We start from the raw sequence: 21,586 nt of genomic DNA, 5'->3' as shown, positions 1-21,586 counted from the left end.
TGATCTAACTTTCTAACTGGCCGTGTTGACGGTAGGTTCCTGGTGGACAACCAGACCCGATCTCCCACCGATAGTGGAGGCGTATCCCGTCTTGACCGATCAGCAAACCTTTTGTAATCGGCCTTGGCCTTCTCTAACTGACGTCGCACCAATCGATGGATCGCCTGTAACTCTGCCATGAAGTTGTTCGCTGCCGGCTCCAGTGAGTCCACGGGAGAAAGGGGGAAAAACCGGGGGTGATATCCCACATTGGCCAAGAAGGGTGTCATCTGTGTGGAGGTGTGCTGCGAATTGTTAAATGCAAACTCAGCTATGGCCAGATAGTCCACCCAATTGTTTTGCTGCAGATTAACGTAGCAGCGCAGATATTGTTCCAGGATACCGATGACCTTCTCGGTTCCCCCGTCAGTTTGAGGATGATGCGCGGACGAGAGGCAAATCTTAGTTAGTTTAATTTTATTTGATTTCTATAATCTTGATATCCAACGCATGCATCAACTCCTGCCAGAAGCGGCCTGTAAACTGGGCCCCCCTATCAGAGACGACTCTATCAGGGAGGCCGTGCAGCCGAAACACCTTTGATGGCCAGCAGCTCCTTCTCTCAGATTGTATAATTGCGCTCCGAAGGGTTCAGTTTTCGTGAATGGTACGCGCAAGGGAAGAGGGTACCGCTGGGCGTCGTTGCCTGGAGTAACACCGGCCCAATGGCAATATCGGAGGCGTCCGCCTCCACAACAAACGGCCGTTGCGGGTCAGGATGCTTCAAGATGGGCTCCTTCATGAAGGCTTCCTTCAAAGTCTGGAAAGCCCGTTGTTCTGGAGCGTTCCACTGGAACCGAGTCTTCTTCTGCAGGAGCCGGGTGAGGGGGGCTGTCAAGGCAGCAAACCCAGGGATGAAAGTTTGGTAATAGTGGGCGAACCCAAGAAGTCGCTGAACATCTTTCACGCGACGCGGGGGTTGCCAACTCTGCAAAGACTTAACCTTACTTGGTTCCATGGCGATGCCCTCAGGAGAAATGCGGTGACCCAGGAAATCGATGGTCACCCGGTAGAACTGGCACTTCTCCAACTTGGCAAACAGCCGATGTTCTCGGAGTCGCTGCAGGACCTGATGGAGATGCTGATGGTGCACCTCACGCGACGGGGAGTAGATCAGGATGTCATCCAAGTAGATCACGACAAACTGATCCAACAAATCCCGGAAAATGTCGTTCATGAAATGCTGAAACACAGCGGGGGCGTTGGTCAGGCCAAACAGCATCACCGTGTACTCAAAATGTCCATAGCGAGTACCAAACGCCGTCTTCCACTCATCACCCGGCCGAACCCTGACGAGGTTGTAAGCTCCACGCAGGTCCAGTTTCGTGAAGATCTTAGCCTCCCGGAGTCGGTCCAAGAGTTCGGGGATGAGGGGCAGCGGGTAACGATTGCGCACCGTGATGGTGTTGAGTTTCCTATAATCGCAGCAAAGCCGCAATTCGCCCGACTTCTTTTTGACGAAGAGCACGGGTGCAGACACTGGCGAGGACGAGGGCCGGATGAAACCACGAGCCAAATTCTTCTCCAGAAAGTCCCTCAATGCAGCCAACTCGGGGTCCGACATGGAGTACAAACGCCCCACTGGGAGTGGCGCATCAGGGACTAAATCAATGGGGCAGTCATAGGGCCTGTGCGGGGGTAACTGATCCGCCTCTGTCTCGCTGAACACATCAGCAAAGTCGGACAGTTCGGGAGGCAAGGAAACCCCTGGGGAACCCTCCACCTGGCCGGCACAGATATGGCGGGAGTGGTCCACGCACTGCAAGCTTGGAAAGGTGACCAAGTTCTGTGACCAATAGATCTGTGGGTCATGCGTCCGGAGTCACGCCAGTCCCAAGACCACGGGGAAGTGCAGATCTGAGGTGATATAGAACTGGATGGCCTCCACATGGGAACTGATGGCCATACATAATGGTTGCGTGGCGGCCGTAATTGGCCCAGACAGGAGCACTCGACCATCGATACTCTCCACTAACATGGGCGGATCCACCGGGCACTGGGGAACAGCCCATTTGGCCACAAATGCTGAGTCCATAAAATTTGTGGTGGCCCCAGAATCAATTAAGGCATGGACTGGAATCCCCTCTGGCTTGCCAGGAAGGATCAGACGTACCTCCAATATCAGATGCCGTGGAGGTCCACAGGCAGCATCGGAAAGACGTCGTTCAGTGTTGTTGTGGGACGCCCAATCTATCACACCGTCTAGATCGGGCTCAGGGCGTTTCCCGACAGAAAAGTAGGGGACTTTCTCGGGGCAGACTCGGTCACTGATGCCCGCTGTCGCTTCTTTGGGCAAAAAGCAGCCAAATGCCCAGGGTCCCCACAGTAAAAACACAACCCCCCCAATCGTCGTCTGTTCATTTCAGTCACCGATAGACGAGACCTGGCGGCACCCAGCTCCATTGGCTCCTCCCTTTGAACTGGGGGCTCACGCACAACAGGGGCTGCAGGGGTCTGTGGGGTGGCACGGCGACTCCTTCGCTGCTGCAACCGAGCATCGATCCGCAGGCAGAGATGGATCAGCCCATTCAGGTCTGAGGGAATATCCACACGGGCCAGCTCATCCAACATCTCCGACAATCCATCCTGGAAGGCATCCACAAGCGCAGCCTCATTCCAGGCGGAATCCTGGCTAAGCAGCCGAAAATCGCTCACATAGCCCTGTAGGGGGCGTTGACCCTGCCTCAGAGCTTTCAGGCGTCGAGTAGCAGTCTGCGTCTTAATAGGGTCCTCATACATCAGACGCATATGATCACAAAACCCCACAAAGTTGTCCAACAATGGGCTAGGTTGAACCAGCAGACGCGTGCCCCTACGAGCTGCATCACCCGAAAGAAGGCTTAACACAAACCCCACCTTATCCCGGTCAGTGGGGAAATCAGCTGCTCTCACGCTGATAAAGAGCTGGAATTGTCCCAGGAAAGCAGGAAACAGTTCTGGATTGCCTGTAAATTTATCCGGCATCGCAACTTGGCATTTTCTCCTGGGTGGGGGTGATGGTGGGGGAGCAGCATGAACCTGAGCTTGCAGTTGAGCCACCTGAGCTGCCAGCAAAGTGAGTTGCTGGGTGAGCTGGGCATTCTCAGCACGTAGCTGCTCCATAAGAATAGTAAGGGGTGGGAGGCTGAAGGCAAACTGTTCTGTACCAGCCTGCTACCGGCCCTGCAGCAAAAGCAGGGACATCCCCTTTACAAACGGCAAGAGGCTGTAATAAAGCCTGCCAAATTTATTCACATAAAACAGAGCAAGACAAGACACCAACCATGAAACAGGAGCTAAGAAATAGGAACTATCCAAGCGGTTGCCTTCAGCAAACCAGCCCTCCCACACATTCCCCTTAAATACAGTTCAGGGCGTGGCCTCTCTCTGCCTCCTTTCAAGGTGCCCCATTGCCTTCCTCTGTTTACTCCTGATTGACTGACCCTGCGTCGGGCGTCCTTGAACAGGGCCAGCTGTGGGTCATCTTCATCCACGCTGTCAGGCTCACACAGCTGGGTCTGCGTCGTGACCAGATGAGATGGGCCTGGCTGGGGGCTCTCATCAAGCTGTCCAATCCCCTCAGCAAGCTCTTCAACACCCCCCCTCCTCCTCCTCTCAGTCGTCCGACCCAACTGCCGAACCCACAGGCTGACCCTGAATCACAACACAGCCTGTGGAACTGCTGAGGTGTTATGGAAGACCAGGATGCTTCAATAGCGGCCTTCAGCTCTTCTGCATTGTTTGGTCTCATGTCTCTCATCTTTCTCTTGGCAATGCTCCATAGATTCTCTATGGGGTTCAGGTCAGGCGAGTTTGCTGGCCAATCAAGCACTGTAATCTCACGGTCATTGAACCATGTTTTGGTGCTTTTGGCAGTGTGGGCAGGTGCCAAGTCCTGTTGGAAAATGAAGTCAGCATCCCCATAAAGCTCGTCTGCGGAAGGAAGCATGAAGTGCTCCAAAATCTCCTGGTAGACGGCTGTGTTGACCCTGGACTTAATGAAGCACAGTGGATCAACACCAGAAGATGACATGGCTCCCCAAATCAACACAGACTGTGGAAACTTCACACTGGACTTCAACCATCTTGCAGTGTGTGCCTCTCCATTCTTCCTCCAGACTCTGGGTCCTTGGTTTCCAAATGAGATGCAAAAGTTGCTCTCATCAGAAAAGAGGACTTTGGACCACTGAGCAACAGACCCGGTCTGTTTTTCTTTAGCCCAGGTGAGACGCTTTTGACGTTGTTTGTTGTTCAGGAACGGCTTGACAAGAGGAATACGACATTTGGAGCCCATGTCCAGGATCCGTCTGTGTGTGGTGGCTCTTGATGCACTGACTCCAGCCTCAGTCCACTCCTTGTGAAAGTCCCCAACACTTTTGAATGGCCTTTTCCTGACAATCCTCTCCAGGCTGCGGTCATCCCTGCTGCTTGTGCACCTTTTTCTTCCACACTTTTCCCTTCCACATAACTTTCTATTAATGTGCTTTGATACAGCACTTTGGGAACATCCAACTTCTTTTGCAATTACCTTTTGAGGCTTTCCCTCCTTATGGAGGGTGTCAATGATGGTTTTCTGCACAACTGTCAGGTCAGCAGTCTTCCCCATGATTGTGATTCCTACTGAACCAGACTGAGAGACCATTTAAAGGCTCAGGAACCCTTTGCAGGTGTTATGGCTTAATTAGCTGATTAGAGTGGGACACTTTGAGCCTAGAATATTACACCTTTTCACAATATTCTAATTTTCTGAGATTGTGGATTTGGGGTTTTCATGAGCTGTACGCCATAATCATCACAATTATGACAAATCACGGCTTGAACTACCTTGCTTTGCATGTAATGAGTCTATCTCATATATTAGTTTCCCCTTTTAAGTTGCATTACTGAAATAAATGAACTTTTGCACGATATTCTAATTTTTCGAGTTTCACCTGTACTCTGTTGATTGCACCATCTGTTTCTTTGATTCTTACAGAATTGAGCCTAAAGTGTTGTTTTATATAATTGGTTTTTTACTTAGCCGTCCATATACCAATAAAGTCATTACATTATGGTATCGACCACCTGAGTTGCTGCTAGGTGAGGAGCGTTACACACCAGCTATAGATGTCTGGAGCTGTGGGTAAGCCATTGACTCTTTCATGTTTTCATCTCTGATGTTAGCATGTGGCTCCTATCTGCAGTCACTCATACCTCAAACTGTAAGCATAGTTTGGTTGAAATGGCATATACTTTTGATCCACCTTAAATAAGTATGATATAATTTTTTACTGTTTCTTTGGGACAGTAGCCACAAGCACATGCAAGAGCTCATTTCTTAAAAAAGAACCTTCAGGTTTTTATATTTAAGATACTCTACTGTTCTTTTTTATAAATGTGAACTGAAATATTACTACTGTTCATGGCAATAATTTTCTTCAGAAATGATGAAGACAAGGCATTCCACAAGGCAATGGGAAAATGCTGCTCTGTAAATGGAGATAGCATTATGAACTCCTTTGCATGCATGTTTCATTGGGAATTTGCTGGTTATCTGATAAGATCCCTAGGCAGCCAAGAGAAGCTTGCCACCCCACCCCTCCCCCCCAACCCCCAATTTCTGCTATTGGTGTTTTAGTTTGTTCTGTTTTCTTCCTAGCTGCATCCTTGGGGAACTGTTCACAAAGAAACCTGTTTTTCAAGCTAATCTTGAGTTGTCTCAGCTTGAATTAATCAGGTAAAGCATTCTGTGAGTGGTGGAAAGGACATTGGGCATAGAAAATAGTGTGTGTATTTTGCCTTGGCAGTGCCAGCAGTTGTAATAGTTGCTGGAATTGCCAGCAATTACATTAGGTCCAGATCAGACCTATGAACAATATGTACCAACTGGTTGCTCATGTTAAAAATGTATATAGATGTTTTCTTATTAGGAGACAAATGCCTTTCTTGTGTTTCTTGAACTTATGTAACTGTTTCTTATCTTCTGAGTCTCTGTCTCCAGCCTGTCAATCCACTCTTCAGCAGACAGGAACCCAGAATTCTATATGTGCAGCTTATTCCTAGCTATAATTTTGAACTGTGGTTCTAATGGTACTGTTAGAGGACTAGAAGCTGGCATTTAGGCTCCCTTTAAATCCCATACAAAGTTGGGAAAGAGGCAGGATCAGAAAAGAATGGCTATGCAGCTTATTTAGCTTGTCACAAAAAATAGTCAAAAAAAATGCTCAGAAAATAGTGTTTCCAGTTTCATCAACTGCAAAATCTTTCCTGGAACGTCATTCTCTTCTCAAGTAACGTAATTGTTGGGGATCTTTCTAAAATCTGAAAACCATTGCTTTGACACATTTTTATTATTCATATCCAAGTGTCTTTAGCTAATCTTAATCATCTCTGTGCTTGTCGTGATTTTCAGTTTGTACAAGGAAAGTTCAATTCTGTTATATATGAATGGGGGGACATTTCTGCATGCTCTGAATACCACAGAAAAATAGGCTCTTCTTTTAAATACTTAAGGTCACAGTACTTATATATCTTCTGTATTTAGAGATCATTAATGGAAATTTCACTCCTACTGCTCAAATTATATTTCATTTTTTCCCTGATGCCCTTTCTACTTCAATTGTAAAGACAAGGCCAATAGCTATTTATAAAACCTTTGGGATATTTAAAATAAAATTGGAGTTTAACTAGACAAAACTGAAAATCATTTATGTATACTCTTTGTGTATTTCCTCTTTAATATTTAGTAGCTAAATTTATCTCTTACCTTTAATGTGAAAAAAATCCTGGTTAAAAGTTAAATCAATCATGATAGTTCTTCAAATAGGAAAATCCTGAGTGATTGTATATAGTTAATTTTGTGCCTAATCTTCATAAAGTTTATGAAAATTGCTTTTTTCTGTTCATGCTTTAGTCTATTATTATTACTTTACCCTGCCTTTTAAAAAATATTTTGGTCAACTCAAGGCAGCGAACATGCTTAATACTCCTGCCTCCTAGTTTCCCCACCACAACAACCTTTGTGAGGTGGTTTGGGCTGAGAGAGAGTGACAGGCCTAAAGTCACCCAGCTGGCTTTCATGCCTAAGGGAGGCCTAGGATTTACAGTGTCTAGTTTGTAGGCCAGCACCTTAAACACTACACTGAACTTTCTTATAAAGTTATCCATCTTCTCTCCACATTGCAAGATATCAAGCAGTCAGGGAAAATGATGCATGCATGATGATATATGTGATTACTGCACTATTTGGTGTTAGAGTTGGGTGGATAATTTGAAAATAAAGAACTGAGTGACTTTAATTCAAGTATTATGTTTATTGAGAGATTCAAAACAATGCTTACATTTTCTTTCAGCCGTCTTTGTGGGAGCCCCTGTCCAGCTGTATGGCCAGATGTCATCAAACTCCCCTACTTCAACACCATGAAACCAAAGAAGCAATATCGTAGGCGTCTACGGGAGGAGTTTTCCTTGTAAGTTTGTGTAGTGCTCTTTAGGTGAGAGCATAGCATGGTGTGCAGCTTGGGATCCTCCTTTTCAGGAAACAGGTTAAGATAGACTTTTGGGGAGCAACCTTTTTTAAATAATAAATTTAATGTTAGTTTAATTTTTATAAATAAAGTGGCAGACTTATCTAATATTCCTTCCTCATCCTGTTTGCCCCACAACAACTCTGTGAGATAGGTTGGACTGAGAAAGAATGACAGGCCCAAAGTCACCCAGCCAGTTTTCATGCCCAAGGTGGGACTAGAACTCACAGTCTCCTGGTTTCTAGCCTGGTGTCTTAACCACTAAACCAACTTTTGAGGATGGGAAAGAGAAGGGTGAAATTGTTGGCAGCTACAATGTTTTATGTATGCTTATTGCAGTTTTAGATAACTTTATTGGCTCAATGTGTGTTGTTAATTTTACTGGGCTATGAACTTCAATACCTGTGAACTTCTATGGTTCGTAAAACATTAATGGGCATAAAGCCACAGAATTTAGGTCAGAGGTCCCCAACCATTTGGGCACCAGGGACCGGTTCTGTGGAGAAAGGTTTTTCCGCGGACCGTAGAGTGTGTGGTTTTGTGTGCTGCCTGCATCCCACGGATGGGGCTTTGCTTGTTTCTGCAGACCGGTTGCTGGTATACCACGGACCGGGGATTGGGGACCCCTGATTTAGGTGACTTCTATATCTACTGGAAGTGAATGGAGACATCTGGTTAGCCAGCAAAGGAAGAGGTTTAGACCTCTGAACATCATGGTGATCCATGTCCTTAGACAGTAGGCTTTCAGCAGGAAAGAAATGAGAAAATCCATACATGTGGCTCATTTAGCAGTGATTTAATCCTAATGTTAAGAGCCATGGTGGCGCAGTGGTTAGAATGCAGTATTGTAGGCTCATTCTGACAACTGCCAGCAGTTCGAGTCTCACTGGCTCAAGGTTGACGTAGCCTTCCATCCTTCTGAGGTCAGTAAAATGAGGACTCAGATTGTTGGGGGCAATATGCTGACTCTGTAAATCGCTTAGAGAGGGCTGTAAAGCACTGTGAAGCAGTATATACAGGTGAAACTCGAAAAATTAGATTATCGTGCAAAAGTTCATTTATTTCAGTAATGCAACTTAAAAGGGGAAACTAATATATGAGATAGACTCATTTCATACAAAGCAAGATAGTTCAAGCCATGATTTGTCATAATTGTGATGATTATGGCATACAGCTCATGAAAATCCCAAATCCACAATCTCAGAAACTTAGAATATTACATGCAATCAATAAAACAAGGAGTGTACATAGAACAATATCGGACCTCTGAAAAGTATAAGCATGCGTATGTACTCAGTACTTGGTATGGGCCCCTCTTGCAGCAATTACTGCCTCAATGCGGCGTGGCATGGAAGCTATCAGCCTGTGGCACTGCTGAGGTGTTATGGAAGACCAGGATGCTTCAATAGCGGCCTTCAGCTCTTCTGCATTGTTTGGTCTCATGTCTCTCATCTTTCTCTTGGTAATGCCCCATAGATTCTCTATGGGGTTCAGGTCAGGCGAGTTTGCTGGCCAATCAAGCACAGTATTCCCACGGTCATTGAACCAGGTTTTGGTGCTTTTGGCAGTGTGGGCAGGTGCCAGGTCCTGCTGGAAAATGAAGTCAGCATCCCCATAAAGCTCGTCTGCGGAAGGAAGCATGAAGTGCTCCAAAATCTCCTGGTAGACGGCTGCGTTGACCCTGGACTTAATGAAGCACAGTGGACCAACACCAGTAGATGACATGGCTCCCCAAATCAACACAGACTGTGGAAACTTCACACTGGACTTCAAGCATCTTGCAGTGTGTGCCTCTTCATTCTTCCTCCAGACTCTGGGTCCTTGGTTTCCAAATGAGATGCAAAAGTTGGACTTTGGACCACTGAGCAACAGACCAGGTCTGTTTTTCTTTAGCCCAGGTAAGACGCTTCTGACGTTTGTTGTTCAGGAGCGGCTTAATAATAATAATAATAATAATAATAATAATAATAATAAGTTGGAAGGGACCTTGGAGGTCATCTAGTCCAACCCCCTGCTAAGGCAGGAAACCCTATACCATTTCAGACAGATGGCTGTCCGGTTTCTTCTTAAAAACTTCCAGTGTTGGAGCATTCACCACTTCTGGAGGCAGGTTTTTCCACTGGTTAGTTGTTCTAACTGTCAGGAAGTTTCTCTTTAGTTCTAGGTTGATTCTCTCCTTGACTAGTTTCCATCCATTGCTTCTTGTCCTACTTTCAGGTGCTTTGGAGAATAGCTTGGCTCCCTCTTCTTTGTGGCGGCCCCTGAGATATTGGAACACTGCTATCATGTCACCCCTCGTCCTTCTCTTCATTAAACTACACATACCCAATTCCAGCAACCGTTCCCTATATGTTTTAGCCTCCAGTCCCCCAATCATCTTTGTTGCTCTTCTCTGTACTCTTTGTAGAGTCTCGACATCTTTTTTACATCGTGGTGACCCAAACTGGATGCAGTATTCCAGGTGTGGCCTTACCAAGGCATTGTAAAGTGGTATTAGTACTTCACGTGATCTTGATTCTATCCCTCTGTTAATGCAGCCTAGCACTGTGTTGGCTTTTTTGGCAGCTGCAGCACACTGCTGGCTCATATTTAAGTGATTGTCCATTAGGACTCCGAGATCCCTCTCACAGTTACTACTATCGAGCAAGGTACCACCTATACTATACCTGTGCATTTGATTTTTCCTGCCTAAATGCAGAACCTTACTTTTTTCACAATTGAATTTCATTTTGTTAGATAGTGCCCAGTGTTCGAGTCTGTCCAGATCCCCCTGTATCTTAAGCCTATCTTCTGGAGTATTGGCTATTCCTGCCAGCTTGGTGTCATCTGCAAATTTGATGAGTTCCCCATCTATCCCCTCATCTAAATCGTTGAAGATGTTGAAGAGCACTGGGCCCAGAACAGAGCCCTGGGGCACCCCACTACACACTTCCTTCCATGTAGATGCAGTTCCATTGAGGACCACACGCTGAGTACGGCCTGTCAGCCAGCTACGAATCCATCTGGTGGTGATGCTATCTAACCCACATTTTTCTATCTTATCAAGTAGTAGGTTGTGATCTACTTTATCTAATGCCTTACTGAAATCCAAGTAAATTAAATCTACAGCATTCCTCTGGTCCACTAGTTTTGTCACTTGGTCAAAGAATGCAATAAGGTTTGTCTGGCACGATCTGTTTTTGACATACCCATGTTGGCTTTTAGTGATAACTGTTCGCATCAAGGTGTTCGCTGATTTGTTGTTTGATTATCTTTTCCAGAATCTTCCCAGGTATTGAGGTCAGGCTGATAGGTCTGTAGTTTCCTGGATCTGTTTTTTTCCCTTTTTTGAAGATGGGAACTACATCAGGTCTCTTCCAGTCCTCTGGTAGTTCCCCAGTGCTCCAGGATCTTTGAAAAATATAGTTCAGTGGTTCTGAGATCACATCTGCCAGTTCCTTGAGAACCTTGGGGTGTAATCCATCTGGTCCTGGTGATTTGAACTCGTCTAGGCTGGACAGGTGCTCACTTACCAAAGAGGACAAGAGGAATACGACATTTGACCCCCATGTCCAGGATCCGTCTGTGTGTGGTGGCTCTTGATGCACTGACTCCAGCCTCAGTCCACTCCTTGTGAAAGTCCCCAACACTTTAGAATGGCCTTTTCCTGACAATCCTCTCCAGGCTGCGGTCATCCCTGCTGCTTGTGCACCTTTTTCTTCCACACTTTCCCCTTCCACATAACTTTCTATTAATGTTCTTTGATACAGCACTTTGGGAACATCCAACTTCTTTTGCAATTACCTTTTGAGGCTTTCCCTCCTTATGGAGGGTGTCAATGATGGTTTTCTGCACAACTGTCAGGTCAGCAGTCTTCCCCATGATTGTGATTCCTACTGAACCAGACTGAGAGACCATTTAAAGCAGAGGAATTCAAACTTGGCCCTTTTATGACTTGTGGACTTCAACTCCCAGAATTCCTCAGCCAGGCATGCTAGCTGAGGAATTCTGGGAGTTGAAGTCCACAAGTCATAAAAGGGCCAAGTTTGAAGACCCCTGATTTAAAGGCTCAGGAACCCTTTGCAGGTGTTATAGCTTAATTAGCTGATTAGAGTGGGACACTTTGAGCCTAGAATATTGCACCTTTTCACAATATTCTAATTTTCTGAGATTGTGGATTTGGGGTTTTCATGAGCTGTAAGCCATAATCATCACAATTATGACAAATCACGGCTTGAACTATCTTGCTTTGCATGTAATGAGTCTATCTCATATATTAGTTTCCCCTTTTAAGTTGCATTACTGAAATAAATGAACTTTTGCACGATATTCTAATTTTTCGAGTTTCACCTGTACTTGTGTGCTACAAGTTGGCTGTGCGTGATAAAAGTATGCAGGTTGCCTTAAATACTTGAAAATTATATCAAATAACATTGCTGATTATTGTGTGGACTGTGGGCTTCCCCTCCCCATATTTTTTCTCATCTTCCAGTATTCCTTCTGCTGCCCTCAACCTGTTAGACCATATGCTAACACTGGATCCCAGCAAACGATGTACAGCAGAGCAAGCCTTGCAGAGTGATTTCCTGAAGGATGTTGATATCAGCAAGATGGATCCTCCAGAGTAAGTATCCCACTCTCTAAGGGAAGGAAACGTTGAATAAAATACCTAGACTTTTAGATGCACTCTTCATATACCTACAGTATATGTGTTGGATTTGTTGGATTCATAGCAAGGCAGATAAGTTAGCTTCACTCACAAAAATATACAGTGCGGGGGGAAAGTATTTGATCCCCTGCTGATTTTGTATGTTTGCCCATGCACAAAGAAATGATCAGTCTATAATTTTAATGGTAGGTTTATTTTAACAGTGAGAGACAGAATAACAGCAAAAAATCCAGAGAAACGCATTTGAAAAAAGTGATAAATTGATTTGCATTTTAATGAGTGAAATAAATATTTGATCCATTATCAATCACTAAGATTTCTGGCTCCCAGGTGTCTTTTATACAGGTAACAAGCTGAGATTAGGAGCACTTTCTTAAGGAGAGTGATCCTAATCTCAGCTTGTTACCTGTATAAAAAACACCTGTCCACAGAAGCAATCAATCAGATTCCAAACTCTCCACCATGGCCAAGACCAAAGAGGTGTCCAAGGATGTCAGGGAGAAGGTTGTAGACCTACACAAGGCTGGAATGAGCCACAAGACTATCGCCAGGAGCTTGGTGACAGGATGACAACAGTTGGTGCGATTATTCGCAAATGGAAGAAACACAAAATAACTCAATCTCCCTCAGTCTGGGGCTCCATGCAAGGTCTCACCTCGTGGAGTTTCAGTGATCATTAGAATGGTGAGGAATCAGCTGTTCTGTACCAGCCTGCTACCGGCCTTGCAGAAAAGGCAACCCCTTTACAAACGGCAAGAGGCTGGAATGACATCTGCCAAATTTATTACAAAAACAAACAAGACACGAACCAAGATACAGGAGCTTTGAAACACTATCTGAGCGGTTGCTTTCAGCAAACCAGCCCTCCCCACACAAGTCCTTTATAAAGAGTTCAGGGCGTGGCTTCTCTCTCCCTCCTTCCGAGAAGCCCCATTGCCTTCCTCTGTTTACTCCTACTTGACTGCCTCCTGCGTCAGGCGTCCTTGAACAGGGCCAGCTGTGGGTCATCTTCATCCACGCTGTCAGGCTCACACAGCTGGGTCTCCATGGTGACCAAGTGGGAGGGGCCTGCCTGAGGGCTATCATCAGCAAGGTCTTCAACACCCCCCTCCTCCTCTGAGTCGTCCGACCCAACTGCCGAACCCACAGGCTGACCCTGAATCACAACATCAGCCCAGAACTACACGGGAGGATCTTGTCAATGATCTCAAGGCAGCTGGGACCATAGTCACCAAGAAAACAATTGGTAACATACTACGTCGTGAAGGACTGAACTGCTGCAGTGCCTGCATGGTCCCCCTGCTCAAGAAAGCACATGTACAGGCCTGTCTAAATTTGCCAATGAACATCTGAATGATTGAGAGGAGAACTGGGTGAAAGTGTTGTGGTCAAATGAGACCAAAACCGAGCTCTTTGGCATCAACTCAACTCGCCGTGTTAGGCGGAGGAGGAATGCTGCCTGTGATCCCAAGAACACCATCCCCACCGTCAGACATGGAGGTGGAATCATTATGCTTTGGGGATGTTTTTCTGCAAAGGGGACAGGACAACTTCACCGCATCACAGGGATGATGGGCGGGGCCATGTACTGTCAAATCTTGGGTGAGAACCTCCTTCCCTCAGCCAGGGCATTGAAAATGGGTCGTGGATGGGTATTACAGCATGGCAATGACCCAAAACACACAGCCAAGGCAACAAAGGAGTATCTCAAGGTCCTGGAGTGGACTAGCCAGTCTCCAGACCTTAATCCCATAGGAAATCTGTGGAGGGAGCTGAAGGTTCGAGCTGCCAAATGTCAGCCTCAAAACCTTAATGACTGAGATGATCTGCAAAGAGCAGTGGGACAAAATCCCTCCTGAGATGTGTGCTAACCTGGTGGCCAACTACAAGAAATGTCTGACCTCTGATTGCCAACAAGGGTTTTGCCACCAAGTGCTAAGTCATGTTTTGCGAAGGGGTGAAATACTTATTGCACTCATTAAAATGCAAATCAATTTATCACTTTGTTGAAATCTGTTTTTCTGGATTTTTTGTTGTTATTCTCTCTCTCACTGTTAAAATAAACCTACCATTAAAATTATGGACTGATCATTTCTTTGTGCATGGGCAAACATACAAAATCAGCAGGGGATCAAATACTTTTTTCCCTCACTGTATGCCTTTAGAATCGCTGCCTGTACAATTAGGAAGGAGGCATGTTCATAAATATACTAGCAAGAAGAAATGCAGACGATTCAAGGATCTTAGTCAACCTGCATGTCACAGGGAAAAGGAACCCCACCCTTGGTTTACAAAGTACTTAAAATTTGGAGGATGTGAGTGGCTTATTAATTGTCTTCCTTGTGTTTCAATCCCAATGTCTGCTCTTTCTTAGTACATACAGAGATGCTGCTGGCCATCTCCTGTATTCCTGTAATACTTGTATACCCCCCCTTTTTTACCAAGGGTCATATGAAATGTGTGGAAGCTACAGGTAGATGAGGCAAGGAGAGAATATTTTGATCAAAGAAAACAATAGGCATGTCCAGATTAGAAACCACATTTTCTTGCAATTCTAAATTTTATTTACTGAAATGGCCCAATGATATACAGTATATGTCTTAAGCTTTGCAAAAAGCAGTAGTGCAATTCTTGCAGCCTCTGTATGCCTTTAAAACCTTTTGTGAAGTTTAAGACAAGTTTTAGTCCTCCTCAGTCATTCACTCACCCCAGATGACCTCCTTTTTGGACTAAGTTGCTAAAACATGGGGAAGAAGAGAAGTTTTGCTTTGGACTATTAGGGTAAACATCATCTGTGAGGAGAAAAATACCAGTAATCTAATATTAGAATTTTACTTTTGATTGTCTACCCTTGCCAATATTGTCTCTAATGTTTGTGTGTTGTCTTTCTAGCCTTCCTCATTGGCAGGATTGTCATGAACTATGGAGCAAGAAACGCCGGCGGCAACGGCAAAGTGGAATTGTGGTGGAGGAACTCCCCTTGGCAAAGGTTTCCAGGAAGGAGATAGTCTCTGTAATAAGCACTGATGCCATCAAGAATCATAGCAACCCAGTACCCCCCCAGCCTGCTCAGATCAAAACACAACCTGGTGCTGGACACTCATTTGGTTAGTGCATAGCCTAGCAAAAGCCTTCAAGTTTTAATCAAGTAGCATAACCTCTTGCTTCCCTAAATATTTGGGAAGTTAATTAAATGGAAGTAACTATTTTGAAAGGAGCTATGCACCACAGCAGGGAAAAAAGATAATCCTATTGCAAATGTTAAATTTATATATTTATATCACAGCTTTAGTTAATTTGTTCCCAGATGGCTTTCAAGAAAACCAAGTCATAAGAAACCCAGCATAAAAACTGGTATAATATTTTTATTATTATAACTTTTAAGTTAAAACAGGAGGTTACAATTAAAATACTGAATTTGGAGGGGAGGGAATTGGAGTAGGACCTGACAAATCTTTTAAAGAGGGAATTCTATAAATTGGCCAATCCACAAACTACCTCATTTTAGATCCTGGGGACTGCAACTTCATTTCTGATCTTGGAGGCACTAACTCTTCATTTGAAATTTAGTGGTATTGTCACCTTGTTTCAAATCCAAAGATGTATCTCCATGGATTATTACAATGCATTCAGGTTGACATGGGAATTGCATTTCTTCAGGTACCTGGGTGCCAAGACATTGTAGGGCTTTTAAGCTAAGCATCAACACTTTTAGATATACTTAGAATAGTAAAAGGTGTGGTTTTAACACCACATCTACATTAGTAATATATTATCTACATCCAGTTTTTATTTTTTTATATTTATTATGTTTTATCAACACAAAATGCAAAACAACGAAAACAGAAAAACATCCAACAGTAACAACAAAACAAAACAAAAATTGTGTACAAAAAAAGAAAAAAATGACCCAAACATCAAATAAGTGTAACTTTATTAGACTACATCTGTCAGACCTACATCTGTCCAATCCCTTAGGAAAGAAAGACCCTCGACTCCATTTGGTTGAAGTGTTAGGTTCTTTTACTAAAAGATGCTGGCTGCAATAAAGTCAGGCTAGAACTAAATTTCCCATGCTAAAAAGATACAGAAGGTTTCCTCTCATCCCAGCCCTCCCCCCACGACCAGTTTGTCTTCAGCCAATGAAGATATTTGCCTAGGTGTTTGAGAAGACTGAGATGTTTGGGGTAATCCACATTCCTTCTGTGTGTGTGTGTGTGTGTGTGTATGGCCTTGAGTGCTGGCAGAAACTGGTTCTGAGCTTCTCTGTTCTTCGTCAAGCTGTCATTTCCCTCCTCCCTATTTCCCATATTGCCCATTTGTTCATTCCTCCTCATGCCCCCTTCCCCCTAGTCTTTGATGGCAGGATGCCAGCGAGGTGCTAAGCCAAAGATGACAGACCTGACATGCTGCCCCTCCTTGACAGAGACATTAGTCGTGCAGAGGAAACAAAAGAAGGGAGGGAGAGACACACATAAAATACATAATTAGATGGATGGTCATCTAGGCTGATCAGGATATTGTTCATGGAATTTTTGTAAGCAGTTTGGCAAGGGCACATTCAGGAGGGATTTTTTTGGCAGGTGTTGTGATTCCGTGTCAGCCTGTGCTCCCAGCAGCTGAGTCCGAGGGATCTGAGGAGGAGGGGGGGGGTTTAAAGAGCCTTCGGTGTTAGAGGGAGGCTCTGATGCAGGACTCTCAGTCACAGGAAGGGGGGGCGCCTCCAGTCATGTTCATTATGAGGCTCAGCTGTGTGAGGAGGAGGGTTCAGACTCAGAGGAGTCACAGCTGAATCTGTTTAGAGATGCTAGAAGCAGAAGGCAGTTGAGCAGACCAGACCAGAGGAAGTCTATGAAGCAACTCAGCAAAAGGAGGAGAAGGCATTGAGAAGCCACACCTTGGGGCTGTTAATAAAAGGGGAAGGTATGGGCGGAGCTGGTTGCTGAAAGCAACCGTTCATAGAAATCCAAAGAAAATCCTGGTCTGTTCTTGCTAATCTTCCTGTTTGACTCTTGTTTGAGGTTTGAATCATTTATTTTTGTTAAGGAAAATATTCTGCTGCTTTTTTGTTTGAAGGGCTTGCAACTGTAAATAAATTTGGGTTGGGTTTTTCCAGCCTATTGATTTAAAAAGAAAAAAGTTGTTGTCCTTGCTGGAACAGAACAGCAGGACACAAAGTGCACTTGTTTAGAGAACAAGTCTATCACCCAAATTACTGTTTTCTGAGAACTCTTGGGCAGCTCTACTATGAAGTCCATTGAGATCTCCTTCCATGGGGCATTGGGCTCAGCTACTGGCTGGAGGAGCCTGGTGTTTTCCCTTGTCGTCTTTTAGCAGATGCACAGATAGGACAGCTAGCTACGTGCCTGTGTCTTTTTTCAATGACTGCCAGCAGAATTGTTGTTTAACCAGATGCACAGTTTTTACAAAGCCAAACTGTCCTGCTGCTTTAGAATCATGGCTTTTTTGCAAGACTTTCAGGGACATATAGTTTGGCTCCCATCCAGGCTAAACCATCCTGGATCATACACTCGCCCTTACGGGTTTGAAACCATTTGTCCTCTAGTGCTGCCTTCAGGGCAGCCCTAATGTCCTCAGCTACTTGGGACTTTAACTTGGCTTGTGCTTTAGTGGTGACTGGAGCTGCTAATTGGTGGGACGGGATGACTGGTCTGATCACTTCTGGCTTTGAGCTGTTATATTGTGGCCTTCTAGACAAGGCATCCACTAAGAAATTTTTCCCCCCTGGGAGATATTTCAGGGTGAAATTGAATTGGTTAAACTACTGAGCCCAGTGGACCTGTTTGGGTGACAACTTGCAGGGGTGGGTGGGTGGGTTAGAGCCTCTAGGTTTTTATGGTCAGTTCACACCTCAAAAGGCGTTTTGCTCACTTCTAAGAAATATCTCCAAGTTAGGAGTGCCCAGTGCACCACATATGCCTCCTTTTCCCAGACCGCCCACCTGCACTCGGCTTCAGTGAGTTTTTTTGGAAGTATACGCACACAACTGTAGAGCCCCTTGCTCATTCTTTTCTAAGAGTACTGTCCCCACTGCCACATCACTAGCATCTGCCTGGATGACGAAGGGGGCATTGGGGTCTGGGTGTTTCAGCTCCGGCTCTGCTGTGAACAGGTGCTTGAGTTTTTCAAATGCCGCTTGGCATTACATTGTCCATTTCAGTGGCTGGCTAGGCTTGGGTTTCTCCTCCCCTTTTGTCTTTAGCAGATAGGTGATAGGGAGGGCTATTCAGGCAAACAGGATGAATTGGCGGTAAAAGTTTGCAAACCCCAGGAAACTTTGTAGTTGCTTCCTAGTACAGGGAGGAGCCCAGTCCAGTACCACCCATACCTTCTCAGGGTCCATCTCTATCCCCTTGAAAGAAATGCAGTAGCCTAGTCAATTTTACTCTGGTGGAATTCGTATTTTGACAGCTTGGCATACAGTTGGGCTGCATGGAGCTTTTTGAGCACAGCCCTGACCAGTTTTACATGTTCTGCCATAGTCTCAGTATAGATTAGAATGTCAGCCAGGTAAACTAGCACTCCTTTGTGTAGGTGCTCATACAGCACTTCGTTTATCAGCTGTGTGAACACAGCAGGGGCCCCTTGCAGTCTGAAAGGAAGGACCTGGAACTGGAAACATCCTAAGGGGCAATTAAAAACTGTCTTCCACTCGTCACCCTCTTTGATCCTAACCCGGTAATACTGTATGCTTCTCGCAAGTCCAGTTTGGTAAAGATTTTCCCCTTTGCCAAATGGGCTAACATGTCCTGCATTACGGGTAGCGGGTAGATATTTTCAATGCAAACAGAATTTAACCTGCAATAGTCAATGTATAGACGAAGGGACCCATCGTTCTTTTCCCTGAATAGTAACAGAGCAGGCACCCTTGGTCTGGCAGGCTGGATGAAGCCACGCTTCAGGTTTTTGTCTATGAAGGTTCATAATTCCTCTAATTCCCTAGGGGTCGAGTACAGTTTAGGCTTGAGCAATTTAGCCCGTGGCAGGATCTTTGTGGAGCAGTCAGGTGGCTGGTGGGTTCAATCCCTTTTCATTGAAAACATCCCGTAGGTCCCAATATTCTCTGGGGATCCGACGATCATCTTTGGGGCGTTCCTTCGTTGTCGCTCCCACTTCCCTTCTTGGTATCGCCCACGGTAACTTAGGGCCAGGTTTCTCACAGTTCTCCTGTCCCCCTTTGTGGCCAGCTCACTGGATCTTTAACAGCCCCCTCCTCCAGTTCACGTAGGGGTTCCACTTCAATACCTAAGCCAGTCCTAGTACAAGGGGTCTCTCCATACCAGGGGCCACAATAAAACTCAAAAGTTTCTGTTTGTGCCCCCATCCTCATCTCCATTGGCTTGGTAATGAACATCACCGGGATCCCCCCTGCCACTGAGTCGTCCAGTTGGCAGAAAGCCACAGGCACTTTACGCTGCTTGAGTTTCACGCCCAGTTTCTCAACCAGGGCGGGCTTGGCCAGACATCTGGTGCAACCCAAGTCCAGGAGGGCTATTAGGGTCCCCTTGCACCCCGAGGTTTGAACCATCAACTCTATGGGGATGGTCACTGGATTGACTGGGTGACTTACCAAGGGGTCATCATTAGTGTCATTCTCCATCGGGCTATCTGTGGGGCCGGTTGGAGTTCTCTCGCCATCTTTGGGGAATGGAGTGAACTATACGACTTCCATTCCCTTCAGGGCTGTCTTGTGGTTTCTCTGTGGCAGGTTCACCATTTTTTTGGCAGGTCCCAGAGGTGCCTTCTGGGTTAGATGCGCAACTCAGCAGCGGCAGCTCGGTGTCCCTCCTTCCTGCACTTGAAGCAGCTAGTGGATCATCGGTATGGGCTCTGGTTGTGTGGCAGTGGCTTTGGAACCTCTTTCTTTTCAGGGAGAGATCTTCGCCACTTGTGGCTTGGGCGATATTTGGACTGAGCCAGGTGAATTTCCACTTCCTCTGTCAGAACGTACCAGCCATGGAGGGTGGGTGCGGTGCCCCTCGAGATACAGGTGTTGTAGACATTGTTACTCAGCCCATCCCAGAAACACCCAATCAGGATGTCCTACAGTTGGTCGACAAGCCAGGTGGTGAAACTGTTGGGTGTATTCAGCCATTCCTCTCTGGCCTTTGCTGATGGTTTTTATGTGGTCCCTAGCTTTGCGGTCATCTAGGAGGTCTTCAAGACGCTTCCAAAGTGCTACCATGAAACGGTCAAAGTTTCTTAGCTCCGGGGCATCGTTGTTGTGGAGGATGACCATCCATTCTGTCACAGTCCTCACCAATGCCATAGTTATTTATTATTTTATTTATTTATTTAGTTACATTTATATACCGCCCTATTCCCTGAGGACTCAGGGCGGTTTACAGGAAATTAAAAAATCCACCATACAAAAGTGGATTTTTTAATTTCCTGTACCGCACCTTGGCCCCTTCGGTGGCTATCTCTGGATCATACTCTTGCATGTAGGTGCAAACTTGCACCAGGAAGAATCCCAACTGCTTGTGGTCTCCATTAAATTTTACGCCAAGCTCTGCTGGCTTGCAACGTCTCTGCCTCACCGGTGCTGCTCCCACAGGCGGTGCAGGTTGGGCTGCAGGGCCGAGCGCCGGGGCAGCTGCTGCTGCTGTGGGACCTGGTGCCACTGTACTCGCAGCGGCAGAAGTGGTCACCCCATTGCACATCATGGCTGGAATCGGCTGGATGGTGGAATGCATCACTCACACCAAGGTTTTGTGTGCTTTGAGGTTGTCAAAAGCCCCTCTCAGGAACTTTGTCTTGCTCTAGCATCCAGTGTTCTTGATCCAGGTCCCCCGTGATCAGTTCTACCTCCAGCTCCTCCAATTCCACTCACAGCTCTTGGCTGTCATGACTCCCGCGGGTGAAAGTTACCCCCATGGGTTTTTCTTACCACTCTTCCTTCTTCCCAACCCTGAGAGACCATTGGGGCCTTGGTGGGTCACCACAACTTTCCACCTCTTCCATCCATTTGGAGAGATCAAGCCCTCCAGGGGTTTTTGAAGATGCTTCCCCCTAGACTTCGATCTCCTCTTGATCACGCCCTTGAGCTGAAATCGTGTGCACGGTCCCCACAGTAGAGGTGACTTCTTCTCTGGGTTGACCACAATTGCAGTTCTAGCCTAATGTCAGACCTGCCCCAGTCCAATCTCTTACGAAAGGAAGACCCTCAACTCCATTTGGTTGAAGTGATAGGTTCTTTTACTAAAAGATGCTGGCTGTAGTAAAGTCAGAGTAGAATTAAATTTCCCGCACTAAAAAGATACAGAAGGTTTCCCTTCATCCAAGCCCTCCCCCCATGACCAGTTTGTCTTCAGCCAATTAAGATACTTGCCTAGGTGTTTGAGAACACTGAGATGTTTGGGGTAATCCACATTCCTTCTCGGGGTGCATGGCC

The 21,586-nt window shown here is 45.7% G+C and overlaps 1 protein-coding gene across 1 annotated transcript in view; it reads left to right on the top strand.

Moving 5' to 3' along the window:
- LOC308676564 (cyclin-dependent kinase 12-like) overlaps nt 1-21,586 on the top strand; it is a 175,625-nt gene that overhangs the window by 139,728 nt on the left and 14,311 nt on the right. The window contains exons 8-12 of the mRNA XM_081342441.1: nt 5,039-5,140; nt 5,657-5,734; nt 7,350-7,466; nt 11,995-12,126; nt 15,064-15,278. Coding sequence (XP_081198567.1) covers nt 5,039-5,140; nt 5,657-5,734; nt 7,350-7,466; nt 11,995-12,126; nt 15,064-15,278 — 644 coding nt within the window. The remainder of the gene's footprint in view (nt 1-5,038; nt 5,141-5,656; nt 5,735-7,349; nt 7,467-11,994; nt 12,127-15,063; nt 15,279-21,586) is intronic.

Source organism: Vipera berus, assembly GCF_964194415.1.
Source record: "Vipera berus genome assembly, chromosome: W".
NCBI lineage: Eukaryota > Metazoa > Chordata > Lepidosauria > Squamata > Viperidae > Vipera > Vipera berus.
Note: the sequence above shows the minus strand (reverse complement) of the source record. Positions and strands in the feature narration are given on the sequence as shown.